Source organism: Cryptococcus neoformans, chromosome 3 (genome assembly GCF_000149245.1).
Source record: "Cryptococcus neoformans var. grubii H99 chromosome 3, complete sequence".
NCBI classification, from domain to species: Eukaryota; Fungi; Basidiomycota; class Tremellomycetes; order Tremellales; family Cryptococcaceae; genus Cryptococcus; species Cryptococcus neoformans.
This window is the reverse complement of record NC_026747.1, coordinates 547,501-569,481: the sequence shown is the minus strand read 5'-3', so window position 1 is coordinate 569,481 and position 21,981 is coordinate 547,501. Positions and strand designations below refer to the sequence as shown.

The 21,981-nt window shown below is 47.8% G+C and overlaps 10 protein-coding genes and 1 non-coding gene; 6 read left to right on the top strand and 5 right to left on the bottom strand.

Annotated features, from left to right (window-relative positions):
- Nucleotides 1-92: 92 nt before the first annotated feature.
- On the bottom strand, nt 93-1,694 carry CNAG_02869 (hypothetical protein). XM_012192479.1 has 4 exons: nt 964-1,694; nt 862-911; nt 683-814; nt 93-626 (listed from the first exon to the last, which is right to left on the bottom strand). The coding sequence occupies exons 1-4, from the start codon at nt 1,374-1,376 to the stop codon at nt 157-159; spliced, it is 1,065 nt and encodes a 354-aa protein (XP_012047869.1). The 5' UTR covers nt 1,377-1,694; the 3' UTR covers nt 93-156.
- CNAG_12248 lies at nt 138-1,436 on the top strand. The gene has a single exon (XR_001045540.1). It is a non-coding gene; the product is annotated as a hypothetical RNA (non-coding RNA).
- A 186-nt stretch (nt 1,695-1,880) lies between the features above and the next one.
- On the top strand, nt 1,881-3,890 carry CNAG_02870 (folylpolyglutamate synthase). XM_012192802.1 has 7 exons: nt 1,881-2,004; nt 2,059-2,102; nt 2,163-2,250; nt 2,313-2,555; nt 2,611-2,934; nt 2,989-3,481; nt 3,538-3,890. Exons 1-7 carry the CDS (start codon nt 1,954-1,956, stop codon nt 3,786-3,788), a joined length of 1,494 nt encoding a protein of 497 aa, XP_012048192.1. The 5' UTR covers nt 1,881-1,953; the 3' UTR covers nt 3,789-3,890.
- Nucleotides 3,891-3,944: 54 nt separating this feature from the next.
- On the top strand, nt 3,945-7,258 carry CNAG_02871 (GPI mannosyltransferase 2). XM_012192803.1 has 5 exons: nt 3,945-4,485; nt 4,536-4,818; nt 4,873-5,051; nt 5,111-5,554; nt 5,612-7,258. The coding sequence occupies exons 1-4, from the start codon at nt 4,118-4,120 to the stop codon at nt 5,541-5,543; spliced, it is 1,263 nt and encodes a 420-aa protein (XP_012048193.1). The 5' UTR covers nt 3,945-4,117; the 3' UTR covers nt 5,544-5,554; nt 5,612-7,258.
- CNAG_02872 (hypothetical protein) lies at nt 5,620-7,225 on the bottom strand. The gene is made up of 2 exons (XM_012192478.1): nt 6,392-7,225; nt 5,620-6,334 (listed from the first exon to the last, which is right to left on the bottom strand). Exon 2 carries the CDS (start codon nt 6,057-6,059, stop codon nt 5,829-5,831), a length of 231 nt encoding a protein of 76 aa, XP_012047868.1. The 5' UTR covers nt 6,060-6,334; nt 6,392-7,225; the 3' UTR covers nt 5,620-5,828.
- Nucleotides 7,259-7,566: 308 nt separating the features above from the next.
- Nucleotides 7,567-8,550, bottom strand: CNAG_02873 (signal peptidase I). XM_012192804.1 has 3 exons: nt 7,942-8,550; nt 7,780-7,887; nt 7,567-7,728 (listed from the first exon to the last, which is right to left on the bottom strand). Exons 1-2 carry the CDS (start codon nt 8,515-8,517, stop codon nt 7,828-7,830), a joined length of 636 nt encoding a protein of 211 aa, XP_012048194.1. The 5' UTR covers nt 8,518-8,550; the 3' UTR covers nt 7,567-7,728; nt 7,780-7,827.
- Nucleotides 8,551-8,647: 97 nt separating this feature from the next.
- On the top strand, nt 8,648-11,134 carry CNAG_02874 (hypothetical protein). XM_012192477.1 has 2 exons: nt 8,648-9,443; nt 9,495-11,134. Exons 1-2 carry the CDS (start codon nt 8,665-8,667, stop codon nt 10,969-10,971), a joined length of 2,256 nt encoding a protein of 751 aa, XP_012047867.1. The 5' UTR covers nt 8,648-8,664; the 3' UTR covers nt 10,972-11,134.
- On the bottom strand, nt 11,018-12,923 carry CNAG_02875 (hypothetical protein). XM_012192805.1 has 6 exons: nt 12,753-12,923; nt 12,494-12,677; nt 12,012-12,438; nt 11,570-11,962; nt 11,331-11,514; nt 11,018-11,277 (listed from the first exon to the last, which is right to left on the bottom strand). The coding sequence occupies exons 1-6, from the start codon at nt 12,864-12,866 to the stop codon at nt 11,155-11,157; spliced, it is 1,425 nt and encodes a 474-aa protein (XP_012048195.1). The 5' UTR covers nt 12,867-12,923; the 3' UTR covers nt 11,018-11,154.
- A 254-nt stretch (nt 12,924-13,177) lies between these two features.
- Nucleotides 13,178-15,930, bottom strand: CNAG_02876 (ornithine decarboxylase). XM_012192806.1 has 6 exons: nt 15,732-15,930; nt 15,419-15,607; nt 14,138-15,250; nt 13,975-14,085; nt 13,587-13,914; nt 13,178-13,529 (listed from the first exon to the last, which is right to left on the bottom strand). The coding sequence occupies exons 3-6, from the start codon at nt 15,177-15,179 to the stop codon at nt 13,427-13,429; spliced, it is 1,584 nt and encodes a 527-aa protein (XP_012048196.1). The 5' UTR covers nt 15,180-15,250; nt 15,419-15,607; nt 15,732-15,930; the 3' UTR covers nt 13,178-13,426.
- A 2,098-nt stretch (nt 15,931-18,028) lies between these two features.
- Nucleotides 18,029-21,764, top strand: CNAG_02877 (hypothetical protein). XM_012192476.1 has 4 exons: nt 18,029-18,555; nt 18,667-18,776; nt 18,829-19,520; nt 19,579-21,764. Exons 1-4 carry the CDS (start codon nt 18,532-18,534, stop codon nt 21,537-21,539), a joined length of 2,787 nt encoding a protein of 928 aa, XP_012047866.1. The 5' UTR covers nt 18,029-18,531; the 3' UTR covers nt 21,540-21,764.
- Nucleotides 21,765-21,792: 28 nt separating this feature from the next.
- CNAG_02878 (hypothetical protein) overlaps nt 21,793-21,981 on the top strand; it is a 1,704-nt gene continuing 1,515 nt past the window's right edge. The window contains exon 1 of the mRNA XM_012192475.1: nt 21,793-21,981. This exon is cut by the window's right edge and continues 36 nt beyond it. Coding sequence (XP_012047865.1) covers nt 21,930-21,981 — 52 coding nt within the window. The 5' untranslated portion in view covers nt 21,793-21,929.

Below are 21,981 nucleotides of genomic sequence, written 5' to 3'. Positions count from 1 at the left end.
CCTTGTGGCGGAAGAATCAAGCACGCAATAATGGCTTTTGGTTATTTTCCTGGTACGTTCACGGCTTCAGAGGACTATAAAGGACGAAAAGGGATGGGTTGGCGATACAATTCATGCATTTTCTTATTATTACACAACAAGATAGTACCCTTAACATCAAACACTTTGTGACCTCTCTTTCCGTGGGTCTGCCGGAGCGACACTCATCAGGAAGAGCACAGCGAACTTAAACCCCATTGCGACCACCACCACTGCCCAACTTCCCGCGTACTTGTGCATTATTGCCCCGATAAAACTTCCAGTAATCATTGCCAACACATAGCCCAGCCTTCGATTTCTGGCCCCAGCCTTCTTATGGGTAAAGCCCACAAAGAGATATCTATCGCCGACAAGGTCAACATAAGAGGACGTCATGGGCGCAGTGGGGATTTCTTGCACTGAGGCTTGACGTGCAGCAGCTACCTGCGCTCCAGACATCATCGCAAACAACATGATAATTGTCCAGTCATGTTTGTTTCCCAGTCGGGTAGCTGCAGGACCTGATGGGGAAAGGAAAATAGCCGCTAGGGTGAGGCAGACAATCTGGAAGAAGACGTTTGTCAAAAGCCAAGCCCGGCGCCTCAAACCTGTAGACTCTTAATTAGTTGTCAAGTTCTCGGCTCTGCGTGTATCCATAACTTACCGAATAAATGTCCAAGATGCCCGAATACCAAAGCACCACCAAGGAAACTGGCGAGCGATACACCAGTGAGAAGAAGTAGATGGCCGGACAGTCGAACAATAGCAACGGTAAGAAGAATTGTGTTACCCGTTTCTGCTTGGCATTAGACGCCTTGTCAATGCGCAAATCGTAGGACTCACGGTTGGAGGCAAAAGTGCTGAAGTCTAAGGACGTGGTTGCATCCAAGATACTGCGACAACAATCAGCTCTGCGTCACTTTAGATATCACAAAATTCGCTCACCCCGTGGAAAAGGCTTGGATGATCAGACTCCATACCAGTGAATCAGCGGTGACAGTGTCCCCCATCCACCCGGACCAGCCGTCCCGTCTTTTCCAAGGTGGCCACACAACAGCTACTGATGTGTCAGGGACGTCTATATTCTTTTCGTTGATCGCCCCCGAGTTATCAGTGCTTTGTGGCTCTTGCCACGTATGATTTGCTGTTCGGCTCATCCCAACATCGTCATATTTGAATACGGGGGTTGGATGAGAGGATAGCGGAGGTATAGCGGAGGGGCAAGTTAAAGAACGATGTATTGTGGGTAGTGGACTTGACATCGTTGAAGAATCTGAAGCAGTCGCGAAGAGAGCCGTAGTTGAGGTCGGCACGGAGTCGGAGGGTGACACAGTCGGTGCGAGGTAGAGTGTGTTCATCGGAGATCGGTAAGATAGAATTCTGTGTGTTCAATCAATGTATAATTGTCGAAAGAGGATTTGATGGGTAATAGAAAGTTTCCCAAGCTCATCGAGAGGCAAGATTTGGGTCAAAGATGACTGAAAATATGATGGCCGCCTTCTTTAAATTTTGCCTGGTGGACAGTTAAACATTCGTTGTGAAAACAGCGAATAACGATCAGTTCTCTACGAATTCAGAAGAGTTCCCAACAGGTCTGTGGAATGGATGATGATGAGAATTAGGAGTCCCCGTGTAAAGATAAGATGGCCATTCCAAAGAGGACATGAGGATTTGGAATAGACAGCGAGAAACACGAACCGGGACGGGGCACGGGCACGGGCACAGCCGAAGCCGAAAGCCAAAAAAGTTACTTCGGAATCATGATTTAGATATTACATAATTTGGCAAAATATGGAATGATCTCCATTAGTTTCGATCCCGCTTGTGATTTGTGGTGCGTGCCTGAAAGATATTAATTGTCTCGCGCTTTGGCCACCAAGAGGACCGAAATCTTCATCACACAAACAGCCGTCCCACTTCCCATTTTCACCATTCATGCTCCCGACCCTAAGACTGTTCAGGATGGCCAGCACAAGGACATATGCTGTGAGTTGGTTCTCATACCGTCCTTAAGTTAGGTCGTTCTGAATAGTTATGTAGGAGGCAGTTTCTCTCCTCAATACCTGCCAATCCAATGCTGCGACGTAAGTCACAGAGCAGTTGAGTGTGTGATCTTTGCAGGACCTTGATTGATGTTGGAATAGTATCGAGGCATTCAGAAAGTCAGGCGGGCGCTTAACTGAGTATGCTGTCGCTGAGATGCATGATTACCTCCGACGCATTGGTTACAAGGTGAGGCATGTACTTCCCTGGCACGATGTCCATGCAGAGTGAAAAGGCCTGACTAGTAATAGCCAGAAGACCTCAATGCTCTTAACGTCGTGCATATCACTGGTACCAAAGGCAAAGGCTCTACTTCTGCCTTCACTGAACGGATTCTTCGTGCCCATATGCCAGGCAAGAAGATCGGGCTCTACACCTCCCCACATCTATGTGCGGTGAGAGAGAGAATCAGAATCAACGGAGAACCTATCTCGGAGACCGAATTTGCAAAGTACTTCTTTGAAGTATGGGACCGGCTCGAGGCGGATTCAAAAGTGAGTGTTTCGACAGCTATCAGGATTTAACGAATAGTCTGATTGTCTCTCTCAGCCGCTGACACCTCAAACGCCTAAATTCCCCGTTTACTTCCGCCTACTCACACTTCTTGCATTCCATACCTTCCTCTCTCTGGGAGTATCAGCTACAGTATTAGAGGTAGGTATCGGTGGTCTTTACGATTCGACAAATATCGTCCCCAAGCCTGTCGTGACCGGAATCACGTCTTTGGGTCTCGACCATACTGCTGTCTTGGGCAACACGATCGAAGAAATTGCTCAGAACAAGGCGGGTATTTATAAGAAAGGTGTACCTGCTTTGAGTGTCGTACAAGACAAAGGGGGAGATGTTTTGAAGAAAGTGGCTGAAAACAATGAGGTGCGTCTATTTCATGCACAAAGCAGCTTTAAACCTTAGCTTACATAAATATAGGCTCCTTTTGAAATTGTTCCAACTATTCCTCCGACTCCCTTGGGCCTGCCAGGAAGTCACCAGCTCATTAACGCCTCTCTCGCTGTTTCACTATCTTCTCGTTTCCTCACTTCACAAGGATATAAGTTTTCTCCTACCATACCCCCGGCCGTCGTCCCTCCATCATTCATCCAGCCTCTCGCTTCCGCTCGCTGGCCTGGGCGATGTCAGCTTGTCAAAAATGGCGAAATTACTTGGTTGCTTGACGGTGCCCACACTGTCGAATCATTGAGATCTTGTGGCGAGTGGGCGTGGGACGCGGAAAAAGAAGACAGAGTGCCTCAGGTGTTGATCTTCAACTGCAGTGGTGGCAGAGCTGCTGAGAGCTTGTTGGGAGAACTTCTGGAATCCGGTGCTAGAACGAGGAAGGTTAGCCGGGATCAAATTGCGAGCAAGTTTGATTCTGTGATTTTCTGCACAAATGTTACTTATATTGATGGTCACTTCAAATCCGGTGAGTCTTTCGAAATCATCCGTCGACAAACGTAAGCTGACTATGCCTCAACTTAGATCTTGATGCGAAGGCTATCGATCCTAATGATCTTTCTCAACTTGCCACTCAGAACGCCCTGCGTGATGCTTGGCTTCGCCTCAATCCTTCATTTGCTGCCGACAGAGTCCACGCTGTCGCATCTATTCAGCACGCTATTAGAATTGTTGAAAAACTTGGTGAGAAGACGGTTCTCGTTGCTGGTAGTTTGCATCTTGTCGGAGGTGTTATGGAAGTTGCCGGGTTGCAAAACGCGCTAAGTATGGAATAACATGAGTTGGGGAGACTATTGTACATTTCAACAATGTAACAGACGGAGTTTTTTTGGGATTATAGATGTACTATATGTATGCGCGCTGGTCATCCACTGATAAAGCTTTGGCTCTCTGCCATCCGTCTGTTTTCGTTGTTGTTTTCATGAGTTGTATGGCGCTCGTGGTGTTGGCTGCCATGTGGAGGCCGCAAATGTAAGTGGAGGTCGTTCGAGGGCGGAATGATTCGTTGTAGTACGGTCTATATGATAATTGGCACGTTACCTCTGTCGCTTTCATTCATCTGCATCGCCAACCATTGCCGCTTCCACCCAAACATGCCCCAGCAATGGCGAAGCTCTCACCTCTCACCCTGATCGTCATCACTGCCTGCTTTTCACGTATACTTCATCTCACAATCCTCTCTGGCCTCAGCAAAGCTCTGCCTCTGTTCGATACATCACCATCTCTGCTACTCCCTTCCCCACCACCCGCCCTACGATGGGATGCTATCCATTTTTCCTCTATAGCTTACATTGGGTACGAATATGAGCAACAGGTCGCTTTTCAGCCAGGATGGCTTGCGGTGATGCGACTGGCGGGCGAGGGCGTGAGGTTTATAAGGGCAGCACCAGTCGTAGAACTGAATGACGTGATACTGGGTGGCACAATCGTGGCTAATTTTGCCTTTGTAGCTGCGACCTTGGTGCTTTACAAGTAAGCAAGGATTTTCAAGGGGTACTGCGTAGCTTATGCACACCGTGTAGACTGACCGAACGTATCTTCAACCCAACGTTCGCATTTCTTACATCCCTACTCTACCTCCTACCACCCACGGCTACCCCTTCAGCACCCTATACAGAACCTATCTACTCACTTCTGACATTCTCAGGCATCTATCTTCTGTCTATCAAGCGACAAATGGTACTTGCTGGTCTTTGTTTTGCAGGGGCAACCACCGTTAGGTCCACTGGCATTTTCAACTCAATCACACTCATGTGTTTCTCTGTTTTCGGTGATGCACACATACTTGATCTCGATGTTAGTAAGGTGAGTAATGTCTTGCCGAGCTTTTGCGATGCGATATCTACTGACTCTTATTAGATTCGTAAAATGTGGAAGCCTTTTCTGCCAGCATTCCTCGCGGTCGCGCCATTCCTCATGTTCCAGCATTATTCTGAGACTGTATTCTGTACGCGGGAATCAAAGCTCACAAGCACTGCTCGTCCGTGGTGCAGTAACAGCCCACCAATTTCTTATGGTTTCGTTCAAAAGCTGTACTGGTAAGTTTATCTATTTTTTACCCACTTTTGATGAGCCAGCTGAGGACGGCGAATTTTAGGAATGTTGGACCATTTGAATATTGGACAGTGGCTCAGCTTCCAAACATTGCACTGGTAATCCCAATTATTTTTTCCTCCTTGATCGGCTTTATCAAGTACTTCTCCCACTTGGTATCTTCCTCTCAAGTTCTTAATCACGGTACTGAAGAAAACCCACCGCCTCCTATACTATTCGAGCTCTATTCTGTCCATCTTCTCACCATGGCACTGCTGTTATTCACCAGTCATACTCAGATAGCCCTACGGGTTTGCCTAGGCGATCCTGTGGTTTGGTGGAATGCGGTCAAATTAGGATTTGACAATGTTCAAATGGGCGAGACCCCCATGGGACAAGTCAAGATGAATAAATTTGGAAGATACTGGATAGGCTGGACAGTTGTTTGGGGCGCAGTAGCTGTCGTATTATGGGCAGGACACTACCCACCTGCATAGATGTGTACCAAGTAAGTCCGACGGGAGAAATGTGAGTTGCAAGTCACAACACTGATACGTAATACAAGTATAGAGATGCATATCGTAATATTATAGGATCCTTTGTGGGTACCGCAAGCTCTCTCATTGGAAAGGTAAACATTCAAAGAGAAGGGAGGCAGAAAGCATATAACGATCATATTTTGAAGTGCTAATCATAGGGGATAGATGCTAACTAACAGATGAGTATCGGTTTGTGATGCTTGATGAATTCACTAACCCCCCCTTCCCCCCCCTTTTTTTTCTCTACTTTCGAGTTCCCTTATCCAATTCTTCCAATCGCGCAACTTCTTTTTGCCAGTACAAGACACTATCAGCAGCTCTTCTTGTTTTCTGCCGTTGATGTTCCTCTTCTTTGCCTCCTGCACCTAGCACGACGCTTGCGATCTTCTGATGACTCAGTGCCCCCAATGCAGTGATACTTATTGCCTTTCTTGCTCTCGTTTGCATCTTCTCCTTGATGCCTCCTCGACTCATATCAAAATGTGATAGCTTGTCGTCCTTCGCGATAATGGATAAAGGATCGGGAGAAGGGGACAAAGTGATACAGCGAACTTTATCGCGAGCGTTTTCGAGGCAAGCTCGGGCGTAGGCAAGCGTCCCAGGTGTTAGACCCAGGATTTTCTCGGCTTTGTCTGCGAGCTTCAATATTTCAGTTTCGGGACTGCCCTGGATTGAGATGTGAAGAGGGATGGGGATTGGATGGGACGGCGTTACAGGGCGAGAAGAGGTGTGTGTTGATGATGGTGAGTCTGGAAAGGAATGGAAAAGCTCAACGTGATTCATTATGGGAGATGACAACCACTCACCTGAAAGTTCAGCTATTTTGTCGTACTCATATTCATTGCCTAGCTGCTCAGTCTCTTCGACTCTAAATTGATTCTTGACCTGCGAAGTCTGAATAGAAAATCGATCGATTTTTTTGGTCGACAGATGCCAACGGTGGTTTCAAACATGATGGGCTGTAATGCAATCTTTTATGTCCATCGGGTTAAATGGGTCAAATGGTAAGCAAGGTGAATAGGATAATCCAAATAGGAGATAGAGCTGGGCGAAAACTTGCTGTAACCGACTTGTGTATGCGAATGGTAGTTGGGCGAAGAATGGAGATTAAACGATGACGGCGATCAGAAGGGTACTTCTTCACTTTTGACTGAACCTAATATGATATATACAGGCGGGAGACATTGCTTACAAAGGAACTCGGGCTACTTATTCTGAGGAAATGCAGGCAAGAAATATTGCAGACAAGGAAAGGATGGTAAAGAGACAAAGGTGGGTTTATTGCAGTGTATTTGGATGTTTCAATGGCGGGCGCCGTACAGCTTCTTGTTCGGATGCTTCATTGATTGTTGTTGTGTTGTGTTACAGTATCCATGCTGCCAGGGATCAGGGTTCCCTGCAGGCTCCAGAGGGCGGATTGCTACTTCCGCTATGTGGGTTGCAGACGTTTTGTCATGGTGGTTGATGATGCGGGTCTGTCGGATGATGCCTTGTCATGGATCATTCAGTGATGCGGGCCTGCAGGACCTAGATCTGATGCGGAGTTTGTCAAAGAGGCGATGAATGAAGCTTGTTGTCGAAAAGATAGAGAATGGATGGAATGTTCCAGAAAAGTGTAGTCCCTAGACATCAGATGTACAGTGTAGCGTAGATATGTATAAAATGAAGCACGACGGAGATGTTGAGACATGCACGGAGAGTGATTCCTATAATCTTATTTACGATCTAGTAGACGTTTCTTTCGGCTTTTGGAGTTTGTTCTAAGTCATGTACATGCCCTGGCACTTCAATGCAATGATAATAAAATCAAAGTCTACTCTCATCTCTCTTCACCAAATTTCTATGGTGATTTGCCTTTATTCTCGCTCTCGAATGTCGTCAAACATTGTTCATCGAATCGTTGATGAGCGGTCGGCGTTACTGTTTACTATTATCTATCACTCACCAGATTCGCGGCGATGAAACCGCGAGCTCTTGTAAACTGAACTGTTATGCAGATCTACCATATGGTATATGATGCATGCAGGATATGACAGGTTATGTTACATATTGAATTGTGTTTAGCGTTGTGAATGAACCATCATAGCTGAAATCTTGCTTGATCTGCAACTTATATCCCCTGTTACGATCTCCGCAAACTAGACTTATTGGAGATATCAGACAAAGCATTCACGATGTCCAAAAAATCACTCACGCTATGCTTTGAAGTGTAGCGAAACAATGCCCAATTGTTTCCCTATCATTAGGCCTCCACTTGGATATCTCGAGCAACATTCGTGATCCATGTAGGATTGGGGTAAACCTTTTGTGACATCAGCTCCAGCCATTCAAACGAGATGATGTCGAGTTGGCTTACTCGGGCGATTACTTTACCCTTGACCATTGCTATTGGTACGGGCCCATACTTCCTGGAGTCGGTAGAGTTGCTAAGGTTGTCGCCAACCAGCCAAACATGGCCTTTAGGTACTTTGACCCATTGCCCTTCACCATTTCGCCTGGGTAACAGAACATTGTCCATTTCTGCTTGAGAGTCTGGTATATCCACCATGTACCCGTTCCCCCCAGCGTCAATCCATTTTCTTTGTCCGCCTCTTCTTGGCTCGATCTCTATTAAATCGCCCTCAACACCCAGAACACGTTTGCAGACAGTTTGACCAGGGTGCATCGGAGAAGTAGCGACAACAACATCACCTCTTTTTGGCCCTGCAGACTTATGCTTCTCAGACAAGGGTGACCAGTAGGGGAGTGGTGATACAAGGACACAGTCGCCATGCTGTGAGAGGGTCGGGAGCATGGAGAAGCCTGTGCAGATGCGTAGTTCTGCGAGAGTGGTGGAGACGAGGTGGAGAGTGGCGAGTATCTGGATCGTGCGGATCGTTGTTGGGAGGAGCGGGGGCGGCCTGAGGCGGGCGAATGCTGTGCGGAAGGACATGGCGGGGGACTGCAGGGGAGTAGTATTCCCCAGTACTCGTGTAAATGGTATATATTCATAGCATCATCCCCCGTTTCCGGCGGCCATGTCCGACGCCCCCTCTGAACGGGCCGAAAGAATGAGCCAGAAAGAACGAGCCACCCATATATGACTCAGCCGATTTCCGTCTCCATTTTTCTTTCTCCTTTCTTTCTTGCTCCAATATCATACCCATACTCATATTCGCCATCCACGATGGACAATCAACAACACTTGCAGCATCAGCCCCCGCCGCCTGTCTTCTCAATGACAATCGCCATGCCAGGACCTGTACCTCCAAGGTCCTCTCCACCAGCAGACGGTTCAGACGCACATCAAGCAACCGATAGTAACCGAGGACCAGCCCAGGAGAGTACTATCTATTGGACATTTCATATAGGCCCGGGTTCAGTTCTTAGCCCGAATGATAATCAATCTTCGAATGAGCATCCTGCCGCTCCCGGTCCCAATGGCAGCAGCGGCGAACCTCGTGGTCCGGCCGAGGGTGGCGGAGATGCCAACAACAATACTCCTCCACCTTGGTTGTTCCCACCCTTCTTCCAATTCTTGATGCCCCGTCGGGAACCTCAACCGAATCCCGAAAAGGCTGCCGAGCTCCTTCGATCATTACCCACCGTCGGTAAGCGTCTGCTGCACAGGGTAAACAACGTCGTGGCTGCGCAAGATGTAGACAGCTATGAGGACGACGATGATAAAGGCTGGAAATGTGGTATCTGTCTGGAAGGCATACCCAAAGGAAAGCTCGAAAAGGATCAAGGCAAGGCCGTAGGGGCCGGGAAAACGGAAGGCGAGAAGGAGGACAAGGGAACAGGTGTGAAGGCGTTGCCATGCAACCATCTGTTCCACGGTGACTGTTTGGAGCCATGGTTCACCACGCACCACACATGGTGAGTTATATAACGTTTGCCTATGCATAATACCGTACTGACCGACATTAGTCCTACATGCAGACTGGATCTCGATCCTTTGCAAACCCTGAACAGCCCCCCACGTCCAGGACCCGCTCGTACTAGCTCTTTTCGACCAGCACGCACTGGTGCAGGGCGCTCCACATCGAATGCGCATCCATACAGTCGCGATCAAAGTCGAGATCAAAGTCGGAATGGCGAAAGAAATCAGAATGACACTGCTGGTGATCAAGTTTCTGCGGATTCTTCCGGATCGGGCGATAATTCAAGGTCGAATACTCCCCAAGAAAGAGAGCAGCGATCGTCTCTCACGCCCCATCTTTTTATCTTCGCAGGTCCTCACCCCAGGGAACCACAGCAAGAACACAGCCCGGAGGTGACCAATGACGCTGCTTCTGCTCCCCATGATCGAACTCCTCAACCAGCCGAGCCATCTGCGAACGCGTCAACTGGCGGAGAAGTTCCTACCACTCCTGGAGAGAATTCCCGACCGTCCGCATCTCATAGACCTTTTTTTGATCCAGCGGAGATCCTAGGAGCCATCTTTGGTGGCCCCCCACCGGCGTCACCCTTGCCTATGCATAGGCATTCTTCCCCGTTCCCTCCCTCACCTGGTGAGAACGCAACTCAGAGCTCTAATGTTCCACCTTCAGGCAATACCGGGTCCATTCCCACATCACAGTCTGCCAGTTCTGAACCCCAAGGCGATTCATCTACAGAGCCCCAGCCTGCGCCTGAACAACCTGCCCAGCCGCCTCCTTCTGATCGCCCACAGCCTGAGCGTCGAGCGCATATTCAGATAATACAAGAAGCTCTTGAGCAGCTCCCCTTCATCTTCAACAATCACCCTATTGTTCCTCCGCTGCCCACTGCTCTCCCCTTCCCAGGAATGGCTCCTATAGGCGAAAGATTAAGTACACCTAATGCGATTGACCGCGCAACTGATGAGTCCACGGCGAGGGCTCCTGCTAGTAGTGGTACTGCGGCTGCCGCAGACGAAACATCAGGTGCTGGACAGACACAAAGCCAGACCTCTGCCAAGCAGCCTTTCGTTGCACAGTCTCTTGAGAGCTGGACAGAAGAAAAGGAGAAAACTCTCGGTTGGAGGTGTGATGCCCCCGAGTGTGTATATGGTCCTTCGACCAGTGAGGAAGATGACGATTCCAGCTTGTATCCTCCCACTGCCGATGAACTTGAGGAAGATCAGAAGAACAAGGAGATGGTTAGCATTTTTTCCACGGTCCAGCCGCCTCTATCATCTGCGGAAGCGAAGGAAGCGCACGAGAATGATCACAACTTCACACTGCTTGCCTGCACACATCGATGGCACAGGGGCTGCTTGGAAGTCGCGGAAAGGAGTGCAGGGCGTATATCTAAAGATGATGGAGAGGGTAGGATTTGGGTGAGATGTGAAAGATGTAGAAAGGATGGCTGGATCATTCCTGCCGCAGAGTCGACTGGAAGTGGAGTTAGACGAAAGAGGAAAGAAGCGGAAATGACTATTTAATGTGCGATGACAATTCGCTGTGGTGGACTTTTCTTGTGTAGGGATCGTTATGATGTAGCAGATAGCATTAGGAGAGTATTTTGTATACGTTATGTTTTTTTTGTATATTAATCCATCAAAGCTATCACAGATACCATGCATCATACCCGTCATGCCAAGCAAAATTCTAAATAAGTCGAATGGTTATATAAGTGTTCCGATGGGACATGGTGTCCACTCTTGAGGTGTTAATCGACGCCAGCCAGGTAGTGATGCTGACTCTGTGACTCGCGTAGCACTTGCATCGCTGATATGGGCAGGTGCAGACTAACGACAAAATAGTCAGGTTTAATTTTTTGACAAACAAAAACCAAACATACGCGACCTTCAAATTCGACCAATCGCTTCTCCATTGCCTGAAGGTGGCTTTCAATGATGTCAACTTCCATATCACTATCCGTTAAACTATTGCGAGCATCCGTGTTCGGCAGAACGATAAGATCATTCGCGACGTCTCGAAGAGACTCGTCATGCTCGGCTAAAGACTTGTGTAACCGTGTCAAACTTGCATAAGATGTTAGCCATAATCATTGTTCACCATGTCCTTAATGATACTCACACAGGGTCGTCGTACTTGTGCAGTAGCGTGAGAGCCAACCTTCGATAAATAGCCTTTTTCTCATCTTGCGTCAATTTCAGCGCGCTCTCTGATGGACTGTTTCGCCAGAAATAGAGTAACCACACTGCTAAACCCCATCGATAAGACTCGTTTTCTCCAGATGCATCTTTCTCATCGTCATTCAATGAGATCAACTCTGCCGAGGGATTAAACCCTTGAGATTGTTGAGAATGCATAGGGCTTGTAGATGGGTTGAGAAGAATATCAAGGATTTGGATAGATAATGTTGAGGACAGATCTGGCATGGTAGTGTCGGACAAATGGGTTAAGAGAGGTTCCCAAATCTTGAGAGATGGAGGTGGGGGAGAAATTGCCTTTTGCGACGCCCGTTTTCTGTAAAAAGTCAGCATCGGAATTCGCATATTAGAGAAATCCTAAATACCTTTTAGCAAGAGGCACTAGGCTGCCGACTTCCACTAAACCTTTGACAATGCCGCTCGTTCCAGCAACCTCTCCTTCTAATTCTTTTCTGACTTTCTTCATTTCAATCGCACTTTCGTCCTCCTCTCTTACTTCTTTATCTCTCAATCTGTTTTTCGCGATCTTTTTCCACCTTTTCAAGAGACCATCTACTCGCTTTGCAGTTGCCTGCTGTCTTTCTAAAATTGCCGGTGGCGGTGAGCCATATGAAGACGTCATGAGTGGGATGAATGAGTTTTGATGCAAATATACGATACATTGCGTCACAGCTTGATGTAGTAATGGCAGAGGAGGAAGATCTTCGTGGGTTGCTCGATGTCGAAGTGCGATCAAAGAAGGAGGAAGACCGAGGGTGGCTGCAAGATGAGATATGGGACGAGCATACGGACCTGTTTTCCATAAATAGATTAGTAGGACTCCTCGCATAGGAATCTCAGGGCATACCAGTCTGTAGAGGATCGACCATCCCGTTTACAAATCGTACAATTGCCATACCCATCATCATTCTCATCCTCTGTGACTCTTCGGCTCCTCGGGGCGGGGGATAAGGTAAGAGTTCCGCGGCAACCAGAGAGTGAAGGAGATGTATGAATGAGGGACATGATGGTGATGAAATGTAGATGCTCATCTGTGGGTTACTGTCAGCGGACTTATTCGGTGCGACATGGGACAGGGGTTCGCCGCCAAATATCTAAACACCTACTCTTGCTAAACCTCGTCGTCTACTCTCAAGATTTGCGGCAGGGGAGAAGAGCATGTCATAAAGCTCCGTTAGCTCTGATTGGCAGGTCCAGGGAACCCGCCTGGGTGTTTTCATGATGATCCTTGCCAAGTGTTTTTGAGTTTCTGAGGAATAGAAAGTGAGCAAATGACGAAGAACCAGATGTGCCAACAGATCATTCAGCTCATGAAGCGAAAAAAACCCAGGTCGATAGTGGAGGTCTGCTGTGAGATGTAACGGACTTAGATCGGGACACTTGGCAAAAGGTGCATTCACGTTGAAACGGAGGATCTCAGCCACTCGCAGCTGTTGTGCACGACGTTTTGCTTCTGATACGATAATGGAGCGAGTACACAGGTAAATACCGACTACACAGTTTGTGATCTCTATAATTAAAGGATCGTAAGCTCGCATTCCGCCCAACTTGCATGGAAAAGTTGCATTCAGGCAGCATTAACACAATCACTCCATTAAATACGACGTATAAAATTGTTCGTCATCTTTGGAATGTATCGTTAACTTTCTACATATATTGTAGTGGACATGGTACAAAAATATACAAAAGCGAAATAAACGACAAGGATTGCAAGGACGGCAACGTCAAATGAATTAATTAACTAACTACCTTTTTTGTTTTCCGAGGGGTGTAGTCGATGTCATCTAAGAGAAGTCGCAGCAAAAGAGTCGAGAATCGCTCGCACCACTCGAGCGTCTTCGGTGTCACCGCCAGTCGTCCAGAGAACGGGAGACCTGTCAAAGCTACAGGTGTGACTAATCAATATAAAACTTTTGGGATAAAAGCCAACAATGACTTACCCATTAAAGGTGCTGGCTGCGCACAAAGTGTACGCTCCCATCTCACCCCATCCAATCCAGTCTCCGACATCCATCCCCTTGGGAAGATCAACCAATTGCCTCACGCAATCAATTGAGTCGCAAGTAGGCCCCCAGACACTGACTTTCTCGACATCCTTGTACCCCATTTGCACGGGAAGATCGACCTCAAGCTGGACATTGGGAGGAGGAGGGAAGGGCGGGGCTGCAGTTGCAAGCTTGTGGCCGATAGTAAGAGGATGAGGGTGCACAATTTGGTGGTCGAACATGATGCAGTTGAAAGATCCATACACACCATCGTTGATGTAGTCTATTGGATGTGGTCAGGCAAACCAAAAATACCTTCTACTTCTTTGAAAGGAACACTTACACATTACATCCGCACTTTTAGTATCCTCCTGAGTGGCCGCCTGCGCTTGCAGACTGGCTTCAGCCTTGGGAGCTCGACGAGACGCAATGATAGAAGTGGCCAAAGTGAAAGCTTGTTCACATTATTAGCATTACAGTTTTCCTTTCTTGTGATCACAGCTCACCGCTTGACACTAAAAATCGACCAGGCTCAGCAATGATCCTGACCCCACTGTCTTCTGGGAAATAAAGATCAAAACTGTCCTTCAAAACCTGAGTCATCTCCGCGAAGGTCTCCCTTTCGAAACCACCTCCGATATCAAGCAAATCAAAATTGTACCCAGCTTCCTTACCCATGTCAAAAACTTTTCGGGCCCTCCAGACTGCATCGGCAAACTGCATAGGATCTTTACAGCCACTGCCGACATGGAAAGAAACGCCGACGACGTTCAAACCAAGCTGATAAGCAACCTTGAGAAGACCGGGGCAGCTATCAACAGGGGCGCCAAACTTTAAGCCAAGACGGCAAAGCGACTTGGAGTCATCTGTAAGCATACGAAGGACAAGCTTGGCGTTGGGGCAAATGCGCTTGACCTTGTAAAGCTCGTCGACATTGTCGAAAGTCATCATGCTCACACCACGCTGAGCAGCAGTGCGAATGAAAGAAGCAGGCTTGCAAGGATTGGCAAAGATAATCCTGTCTCCGGAAGGAGCGCTAGGGAGCGAAAGAACTTGATTGATTTCAGATGACGATGCGCAGTCGAAAGAAGTTCCCATGAGTGAAAGTAGATGCAAAACAGCAGGCGAAGGATTACACTTGACGGCATAGAAAATCTCCACACGGGACCCAATTGGGGATGCGCGCCACATTTGCACAGCTTGGTAAACAGCGCTCAAATCGGCAGCAAAGAAAGCCGACTCATCGATGTCGATACCGGTGCTGGCAGCGATAGTCTGTTGAACCAGTTGATGAACCGGAATATCAACGACAGGCGCAAGCGCAGGATGCTCTTCATCGTTAGAGATGATGCTGGGAGTAGTCGTAGCTGGTGGGGTCGGAAGCGCGACTTCCGGGACGTAAGGAATTTGTGCTGCGGGGTCGAGTGTTTTAATCAGATTCGAAACAGTGGAGCGAGACTGAAGCGCTTGTTGCTCGGCCCATGGTGACTGCTGAGTAGAAACAGGAGCAGCCGGAGCCATGTAGTTTTGAACGGTTGTGCTAGTCATTGCGTTGGCGATGGGGTGCGGCGAAACGAGGGGATGGCGGTAGTCCGTCGTCCCGAGGATATCTATGCCACCTGTTAACATTTACCGTCAGCTTCTCATGGCTGGTTAACTCCTTCATTTCTTCCTATGTCCCCTTCTTTCGCTCCTGCCTTTTCTCTAGTTCCATCCTCCGCCACCACACCAAATAGGCTTTCGGATTTGGATGCGCGGAATTTGATTAGAGACAATTCGTTACTCACAGTCAGGGAGCAGCGTGTCGGGGTCACACGTGCTACGCGAGAGAGGGATGGGTACGACGGCTTGAGATTGGGATGCCCTTTGAGAGACCAAGCAAGGAAAAACCTACTGTCGGAAGGTGAAAGAAAGAATACTGTGATTTGTTATTGGATCTCCGTCCGCCAGCCCTGACGGAAGCAAATGTTCAGATTCTATGACGGCCCATCAGCGTCGAATTGCAGTATCGTATTTTGTCGGTATTATTTTTTTTATTTCGTGTGGCACTTTTACTTCCGACACAGTAATTGTCACAAGATACCCTTTACATTACCTTACCTGCTATTACCCCAAAAAATTTACGAATGTACGTATGACGACTATGAATCGAGACGACGAAATGCCATCAGGCGGATGACGGCTTTCTCGTGCGCATGCATATGTCGCCTTCGTCATTAGTTCGTGCGTGAGGGGTAGTGATGGGTGGTGATGGGCATGATAATGGATAAATAGTCGCGGACTACTTAACAGCGCTAAACAGCTCTTTTCATACATGGGCAGTAATATAGGCAGTAATGGATATTGCTGTTGGGTCCATTAATGTTATTTATTCTGTGGATAGAGAAACTAAGCTGCGCAAACAATGGCCTTTTGAACTTCTTGCTTTTCACCCTGTTAAGCGCCAGGGAGAGAAAAATTAGAAATGACGGATGACAGAGGAGAGAATAAAGGGACCGGCTACAACCGGCTTATAGCTTAGCGGAACAAGCAGTAGCCAGCAGCCAAGTGATCAATGACCAATGGTATTGTGCTATGCACTATTATTATTGCAATATGATGATGAAATGACAGGAAGTTTTAGGGCAAACTCAATGCAAGAATTAGACGCCAGTAGTAGTCAAAATGCACATCAGGTGGGTTTGAAAAGATGCTGGGAAGTCAAGCATTTGTTCCATTTTCCTGTCTTGTACATACAACGCATCGATTGTAATGGTGCGAATTATGTTTGTCTCTCAATGAGTGAGTACTTGCTTGTGATAATGGGGTACGTACGTACCATTTCGTGTTCAAGGGAACTGGCAGAGAGGAGACTGAGTGGATGGTCCATTCCGCATCCGTCATCCTTTCTGGCTACTCCGGCTACACTATTACTATCCACCTCCCACATGCACTTGCAATACAGTACCACTTGTTAATCTTCGATATCAGGTAGTATCGATTAGCGATTTTATCGATTATCATAATCTGGTAGCCTAACTGTGTTTTGTATGTGCCTTTTAGAAAAGGCGCTAAAAACGTTTGATTACTGTTCGGAACATCATTGTCCGATATCCGATCGACTACGGACAAACTAAAACAGGAAGTGCTAAACGAAAGATACGGAAGGTCCGGTACTAACACGATACAAGGTACATGGAACAAAACGTTATTACAGCACTATTGCTTGTAACTATATATAGCTGTAAGCTGAGTATTTGATGACAGATGAACGAACATAGAGGAAAAAGCAGATGGTAAAATGATGGAAACAATAAGAGAAACAAATCGCAGGCTTGCGACTCAAGAAGATCAGAAAGAAGAATAGCATTACTGGCTGATGATAAGTGGTCGTCTCTCAGCCCAAAGAACTTAATAGGCAACAATCAGCATGCAACAATCGACTTCAAGAGAAAAGACAACAATTGTCCCGAGCGCTGATAAGCCATGGAGCTGATCTGTACATGGAAAGGGCGAATTGGAGGAAGGTGTCATGTTAAGAAGAGGATGAGGACGAAAGATGATTAACACGCAGGCTACGTAATCTTTTTTTTTTTCACCGAAAAACAAATGAAAGGTTGCACTTTACGGTTTACAGAGTACAACAGGAACCACGGGTCCGGCACTGGACCTGTCAATTATTAGTATGTGGCATCTCTGTGCAGCTCCCATCGGTCTTCCCTCCTCTCATCTGTTGTCAGCATTGTTCTTCTTGTGCCACGCAGATACACCAACTGTTAGCTGTTCAAGTCTATGTTCATGATTCTGGGGGGTTGTTTTATGGGTATCTGTGTGATGGAACAGTTATGCACAGGTTTGGTAAAGTAAAGCATCACAGTAGTATTTAGGTGGCGTCTTGAGTTCATCGTCCGTTGGACGGCCGGAAGGATAACGCGACGACGTGTGTTTGTGTTCGCCCTTCGTCCTCATCGGTCACCGTTTACGGTTCATCCTAATCTTTGGTTTGGCCGTTCTTGTATCCGCCGCCTCAAATCTCCTGAAAGAAAAATCTTAAAATGCCTAGACTTTGAAGGGTCTTTGACTACAATTTAAAAGCTTGTTTGTTAAATTCAGACCAGGGGAGATTCTTGCCCTCTTAGACTACTGCGACTACTTCACTTGATGGATGCGAAAAAAGAGGTTTTACTGCCGAAAGAGCAGGAAAGGGGCGAAGGCAGAGAGATGAGATGCGAATCATTCGTTTGATATTCGTCTGGAGTGACGTCACTGGGTACTCACCTGTTGCAGTTCCGGCACGGCGCAGGGCGAGCGAGGCGCCAGGACCGGTGTCATTTTCGAGACTATGGAAGATGGGCCTTAGTCGTCACCGTCATAAGCCGTAGACGAACAGCCCAGTCCTTTGTCATAGATCGATAAACTAAGAATGCAATACCCAGAACCATGTGCAAGAACCCGCTAGAGAGAACTCAGCCTTATTATGACCAACCCCATCCATCATCTCACACTTCTCTGACCTAGCTCTCTCACCCTCCCTCATTTGCTCCTTGCCAGCAACATTACATTATCCAGACATCACACAGTCATGGTACCATCCCACAACTAGACCTACCTATTCGGTCCACTCATCGCCCACCCGCCCAGCTTGAGCACAACACTCGCGTTTACCATTTCACCGCCCACACGATCTCGTGACCAGCCACTTACCAACGGGTCTCTATCTATCTATACGAACCCGCATCAAGGAAGTTGCCTTTCGCCTTCCTCTTCTGTATATCTCAGCGCCTGTACAAGCGACAAGTATCCTTCTCTAATCAGATCCATAATTTGTCTCCGTCTCCTTACCAGAAGCTCTTTCAACCTTGCTACCTTTCCTTCGATACTATACCACACATTACATATTTGATCCCTATCATCTGGCAGTATGGGAGGTGATCACAAATGCCCTGTGAGTATTCTACTGCAAAGTCACAGTATGCTTTGCCCTTCCGCTCCTTTGATACTAAACGCGCGATTATGGCTTCTCGGAAGATCCCAGCTGACGTCGCTTGGAAAATAGTTATGTTCCGCTACGTTCACTAGACCTCAACACGTAGGTCGACATCTGAGATCGCATACGGGTGATAGGCCCTACGAATGCAAAGAATGTCCACTGCGGTTCGCCAGAAGGTGGGTTTAGCAAAAGGTAAGGGAAGCGGTCGATGCTTATAGGATGACGCAGTGACCTACTTTCACGTCATGTCAATAAAGCGCATAGGGCTCCTGAAGAAGGGCCCAGCGACAAGAAGCCCATTAAAAAAGGAAGAAGGAAATCAGTCCCAGCTTCAAGCCACTCAGCGCTGGCCAAAATCAGAATTGAACAACAAGAAGAGGAGCAGCGGAGACAATTGCTTCAGCAGCAACAGTTTCAGCATCAGCAACAGCAGCAACAGGAGCAGCAGCAGCAGCTATTACAGCAGCAAATGCAACAAGAAGCCGCGGCAGTAAGGGAACGGTCCAAGAGCGAAAGTGTCAATCAGCAACCTCATTTTCAAGCTCTCCGAATGTATCCTCATCACCCGCTTCTGGCTTCTAGACCTGTTCAACCATCTATCGCCTCAAATTCTTGGAATAGCAATCCAGGCGGCTCTTTCGCCGCAGCGGGCATGATGGCCATGTCACCGCCTTTCGACCCTACAATTCAGCGTCTGGGGGGAAACATACAACCTTACCAAGTCCAACCCTTTTTGGTTGGGCAGCTCCCCAATGATCTTCCGTTTACCGGCCAACCTATGAGACTCTCTGGGTCAGATCAAGGCATGAAGGCTACAGATGTGCATTCAGCTTCAGTTTTCTATGACTGCGGTATGAAGAAGAGGGCATGTGATCAGTGCAACCATTCGAAGGTGAGATGCGACTTTGCCAATCCATGCCGTAAGTATGCGCAATCTCATCAATACAGTGCCACATTGCTGACTGACTGTCACATCAGTTCGGTGTAGGCAAAGGAACTTGTCATGCTCATATCGCAAACCTCCAAAGCCCTCTACTACCATGGGACCGCCCCCAGCTCCTTACAACCTGCCTTTAAACACAAGCAGCACAACAATGTCTCCAAAGTCCCCGTACTCTTCCCCGAATTCTTCAAATAATGCCCTGGCTCCTACCGAGCCCGTTTCTTACCGAAAACCTTCTGTTGCATCCCTTCCGAACCCTGGCAATGTCCCCAATCCGACAAATGCCCAGTCGATGCCATGGGTATCTTATCAAAACAGCATGGGTACCACCTGGCCGTCGCCGCAAACCCAGACCGCATACTCTATCCCTGATGGTACGGCCCCTGGCAGTATTACTGGTCAATTTGTGGAATCTCCTGGGGTTGTAAATTCAGCGCTGCCGTCATATACCTCACAGTCACAAGTTCAAGCTGAACATAGCTTGTCCCCGCATCGGTTGAGCATGACCCAGACACCTTCACTGGTTGACAGTATTGATACTTCTTCCGAGATGGAGATGGACGATCCTGCTGAAAGAAGAGGCAGCCATAACTCGTTTACTAGCTCAGTACCCAAAGCTCAATGGGGTAGCAAGGGTAAAGAGGTTGAAGAAGTTTTGAGCTTGCTTCCTAACATCGGTGCTTTTGAGCAGAACACATCTCCTACCCAGACTGCGTCTAACCAGGTGTCGCCTGTCCCTGGCCGTGCAGATCAGCCTCCAGATGTAGTTTCCAATCCTCACTGGCAGTCACAAGGAACCATCAATCCGAAATGGCAGATCCGGGGTAATTTCTCATCGGACGACGAGAGTTCTTCAGTGTTGTCCTCTTCTGCAAACTCGACCTTCCTCGAGCAGTCGGTTAAATCCTCTGCCAATCAAGACATTCATCATGAACGTCGTAGATCTAGCGAAAGTGCATGGGATAAGGCCATGGAACAAATGTCAATACAAGATTCACAAAAGAATATGGCGATAGTTGGCGAGATTGCGGACGGAAGTGCGCCTACTGTTCCAGAAATTTCTGAGACCGTATCTGAAGGGACACAAGAGCTTCATGGCCTTGCTGGTCCGAGTGCTGGGGAATCGCCAATGGTGCCCACCCTTTCTGATGTGAAAGATCTGTGGCGATTTTTCATGACTGAGCCGACTACTGGCTTGACTCCAGCTGGCGAAAAACTTAATGAAATCGATAATTTACCGATAGTAACGCCCAGACCAGGCATGGGCAAGCGCACCTTCAGCAAGTCAAGCTCGATGCCTGATCTTCAATCTCCCTTGGTTACTGGACCCGCGTTTTTCTCCACATTCCTGAGCGGTATGACTCCCAAGCCAACAGAAGCCCAGCACACGTATATGCCTTCGTATTGGGCGGAGAGAGATCATTCAAGTGTCACCGACGACCTCGACGAGCCGGACATGGGGAAGTGGAGTAAAGAGATTGAACAGAGGCAGTCGTCATTCAGCCTCGGTAAACCGAATGCCAAGTTAGGCAAAGGTAAATCAGAGACGTTATCTGGGATTAATGACGCCCCTATCCAACCTCCTGCGGCGCAACCTATTCGGCCTCTTCCCAGTGTTGTCCAGCGTTCTTCTGCCCTTGATCAAACTCTAGCACCCGAAAGGCTTCCAAGTTTTGGTCTGACTCCTGGATTCGAGATCCAACAGAATCCGCTCCTTTCCAAGCTTGGTTTGGCTTCTGCCGATGCCAGAACTGGAAGCAAGCGGACGGCCAGTTCTACATTGGTCAACGATCATAAAAAGACGACTTTCACCGTATGGGACGAAGATGGACCTGCAACGCAAGGTCAGGGTAATGGGGCAGGTCACGGCGCGGAGAGCAAGGCGCTTGCAGGCGGGGGGGCTTTAGGAGTAACTACTGCCCAGGGAAAGGGCTTCAACAATCACCATTCAAGAGCTGGGCTCTCAATACTAGTGCCGGAGCAAGTTAATGAGTAAAGCCTGTTGAAAGGATGTCAGCGAATTGGTCGCAGCAGATGGACGATTTGGTTTTGTTGTAGTAGCATACACATTTATTTCTTCCATCAGATCCTCATTCTCGTTTGTAGACATGTGGATGACTGTCGGCGGAGTTGCTGATTCTCTGTGAAATACAACTGTATCAATAGTGAATATTATATGAGATGTCATCTGTAGCAACAACTTCAATGGGAAAAGCGAGAGGTTATGACATTTGGTTGATATTTCAGTTGTCGTTCCTGGATATGGTTAACGGTGGCTCAGGCGGATGTTGGGTGTTAATATTCACCCATTTGCGCATCTATACATATTTTTCCATCTCCCTCGCACTCCATATCCCACTTCCGTTCATCACCCAACGCCTGGGATATGCCTCCGGCTCAGCTGTCTAACACTTTCATCTACCTTACCGCCCTTTTCA